The 3,418-nt window shown below is 38.5% G+C and overlaps 1 protein-coding gene across 4 annotated transcripts; it reads left to right on the top strand.

The window, feature by feature from the left end:
• Window positions 1-283: 283 nt before the first annotated feature.
• On the top strand, window positions 284-2,999 carry LOC115709457 (serine/arginine-rich splicing factor RS2Z33). 4 transcript variants are annotated; one of them, XM_030637568.2, is made up of 7 exons: window positions 284-410; window positions 683-796; window positions 1,419-1,458; window positions 1,611-1,706; window positions 1,920-2,107; window positions 2,203-2,298; window positions 2,395-2,999. In XM_030637568.2, the coding sequence occupies exons 2-7, from the start codon at window positions 690-692 to the stop codon at window positions 2,798-2,800; spliced, it is 933 nt and encodes a 310-aa protein (XP_030493428.2). In that variant the 5' UTR covers window positions 284-410; window positions 683-689; the 3' UTR covers window positions 2,801-2,999. The 4 variants fall into 4 exon arrangements, with proteins under 4 accessions (XP_030493428.2, XP_060967808.1, XP_030493429.2 ...); XM_061111825.1 differs by having other exon boundaries at window positions 2,203-2,999; XM_030637569.2 differs by lacking the exon at window positions 284-410 and having other exon boundaries at window positions 677-796; window positions 1,168-1,458.
• The last annotated feature ends 419 nt before the right edge of the window (window positions 3,000-3,418 follow it).

Raw genomic sequence — 3,418 nt, 5'->3', positions numbered from 1 at the left:
TAACTAAAAGGATATTTTGTTAATTTTTTTAATAAAAAGATATTTATTAACTTAATTGTTAGATGGAGGATCATTTTGCATCTTGGCCCTTAATAAAAAGGGGCAAAAGTTCCAACTTTACTAATGGGCCTAGTATGCTGTTATTAGCCGAAAGTTTGGAAAATAGATCCATTAGGTTCATTAATTAAAAATGGGCCCATAGCTTACGTATCATTACCGAAGCCTAAGGTTAACCCTGACTTCACCGAATACGGCAGTTAATCATGACCGTCAATTTTACAAGAACAAATCATAACCGTTAACCATGTCGGCTCCTTCGATATAAATCTAATCTTTAATCATTTTCTCACTAGAAGAGGGCTGTTTCGAAATTTGGGTCTTAGTCTTTGTGTTTGTTTTTGCTATTGAAGGTGCTTCATCTCCTCTAATTTCTCCTTTTCATTATTCATTTTTTTTTCTTCGTAATTGAATGTTATAGAATGTTCAGTAATGGTAGATCTTGTTTTGTTTCGGCGAAGCTGATAAATAGAAGTTAATTAGGGTTTTCGCTTTTATGAAATTTCCCAAATTTGAGAAGAAAATAACTCAATATTTATAATTTTAATTCATTGAGTCTGTGTGAAACCGGGTTTTAAATTAGTAGCATTATATTAACAGAAAAAGGCAAAATTTGTATTTGCAGATTGAAAATGCCTCGTTACGATGATCGATATGGCAATACCCGTCTATATGTTGGTCGCCTTTCCTCGAGGACGCGTTCCCGTGATTTAGATCGACTTTTCAGCCGATATGGAAGGTATGATTCTTGATTCATAATCTATAACATGGCTTTTCGTATATATAAAGATATATATTTATAATTCAGTAGCTTGTTCGTTATTTTCTGCATGTGTACGTGTGCTTATAAATCATCTTCAGTGTTGTGCTGTTTGCTAGTGTCGATTGTTGAGAACATTATTTGTGCATCAAACAGATAACCTTGACTTGCTCGTAAGTTAATCAGTTAGTAAGAGATATGGGGATTTTTTTTCCACCATTGTGGTGGGGCAATTGGATCTTCGCCAAGCATGATGCGGTGCTTGGTTTAATGTGACTATACATGTTATATGATGGAGCTCTTAGCTCCAAGGTGTCAGTGTTTTTTTAACTTGAATGATTTTGTTGAAGGTTTCTGGGGGTTTGGCCTAACCTCGAGGTCTTTGGTGGGAGGGTGGTGGCCTTGGTGGAAATTCTTGCCCCGATTGTATAGGAGTGACTTTGGCGATTCTTTCTGTAATGTTATTGCGTGTTTTTATGCAAATGGCAACCATTCTCAAACTGGTGTTTAGCTTGTCTCTGACGGGCAAAGTATCATAAATCCAAATCAGAGTTTAAGATTGATGTATGATGCTTACTGTTTCTGGCAACCATTTACGCAGAGTACGAGATGTGGATATGAAGCGGGATTTTGCCTTTGTTGTAAGTTCTACTTACCTTAAATCAGATGTTGTGTTATAGGCTTTGAGAATGTCAGTTGTTTTTTCTAATTAATCATGAAATGCTGTTTATAGGTCAAATAATGCACTGTGTGCTGTTTGTTTGGTTTTTTGTGCTCACTCTCTTGTTAACAGGAATTTGGTGATCCTCGAGATGCTGATGATGCAAGGTACAGCTTGGATGGTCGGGAATTTGATGGAAGTCGTCTCATTGTAGAGTTTGCTAAAGGGGTAAGGTTTATGAACCAAATTGATCAAATGTAATTAGTTTTTAAGGTCAATTTTTCCCAAGTTCTCCAGAAGATTGTTTTAGTTTTGTAATTTACCTTGTCAACTTATATAAATAGAAGAATGATTTTGGGGGAATTATAGCATCAATTTGTCATTAGATATATTTTCAGTAAATAACTTATTGTTTATCTTTTTTTCTTCTGCTCTGATTAGGGGCCTCGTGGTTCTCGTGAATATCTAGGCAGAGGTCCTCCTCCTGGATCTGGACGTTGCTTTAATTGTGGTCTTGATGGTCATTGGGCTCGGGATTGCAAAGCTGGTGACTGGAAAAACAAGTGTTATCGCTGTGGAGAGAGAGGTCACATTGAAAGACAGTGCAACAATAGCCCAAAGGAGCTAAGGTAAATCTTGTGGAGACAAATGCAGCGTTTGTTATTTCATAATTAGTAGCTAGTTAGCATATTTTATCCCTCAATTCTTTAAATTTGTATTGCAGGCGTGGGGGCAGTCTTTCACGATCTCCAGTTAGGTCACGCTCACCTCGTCGCGGTCGAAGTCCCAGTCGTAGTTACAGCAGAAGCCATAGTTATAGGTCAGATATCTTAGACATTCAACTTTGTTCCGACCAGATATGTGAAAGCATCATCGGTGTAGTATATTGTTTTTTTAACTTTGTCTCTTTTGACAGCCGATCAAGATCGCCTGTACGAAGAGGGCGAAGCTATGATCGTGATGGCGGATCAAGGAGTCCAGTCCCTTCCAAGACTAGGAAACGCAGTCGAAGTGTCACACCTGATGATATCAGCCCCAAGGCAAGAGATAGCATCTCTCCAATAAATGGTAGATTGGCTGATGAGCAAGACGATGACTATAGTGGTAGCCCTAGGGCAAGGAGCAGAAGCCCCATCAGCCCGGAACGAGATAGCCCAGTTGGAAGGAGGTTCCGAAGCCCCAATAAAACCAATGGCCGCAGCCAAAGTCCAAATCCCAGCCCCAGCCCCAGCCCCAGCCCCAGCCCTAAGGATGATAGAAGTCCTGTTGATGATGACGATGAGAACCGCCGTTCTCCTCGGAGGGGCAGTGAATCACCTTAAGCGAGTGCAAAAGCCGTTAAAATAGATGTTTCATTAGTCATATTTATGTTTGGAAACATACTGTGGTTGCCTTATTATTTAGCAAAGTTACTTGAACTGCGTACTTGAGATGCTTAGACTTTTGAACTATTGAACATTCATAAATGTGTCTTTTTATGTGTTACTTTAATAGCTAATTTTCAGTTTTGCTTGTTTGGCAGTGCTATCTCCGATTGGGTCCTGCTTGTATTATTCTTCTTCACGTAATTGGTGATTTTGGAGGTCGGTAATGTCTGCTACTGCCTCCAATCCCGACCGAAATTCGAATGTGAAGAAGGTTGGATGAGTCAGTTCAATGTAAATGCCCCAACGGGGTTTACTTAAATAAATAATTAGGATTAGAGATGCGTAGAAGACTAGTGGGTGTTCAGAAAAGTTTTTTAATTCATTATATTTATGATTGTTAGGGCATTCCCAAAATAATAGTTAGACTCTAAAAAGTTTAAAGAGTCATCAATAAAACACGCTCTCCAAGTATTGAGTGAACTAAAATAGCGTCCAAGAGCACCCATCAGCAAATCTTTAAAATTAAAAAAAAGAACGAGTGAAAGAATCCTTCCATCAAATAAGTCATTTTAT

Source organism: Cannabis sativa, chromosome 3 (genome assembly GCF_029168945.1).
Source record: "Cannabis sativa cultivar Pink pepper isolate KNU-18-1 chromosome 3, ASM2916894v1, whole genome shotgun sequence".
NCBI classification, from domain to species: Eukaryota; Viridiplantae; Streptophyta; class Magnoliopsida; order Rosales; family Cannabaceae; genus Cannabis; species Cannabis sativa.
This window is presented reverse-complemented; position numbering and strand designations above follow the sequence as displayed.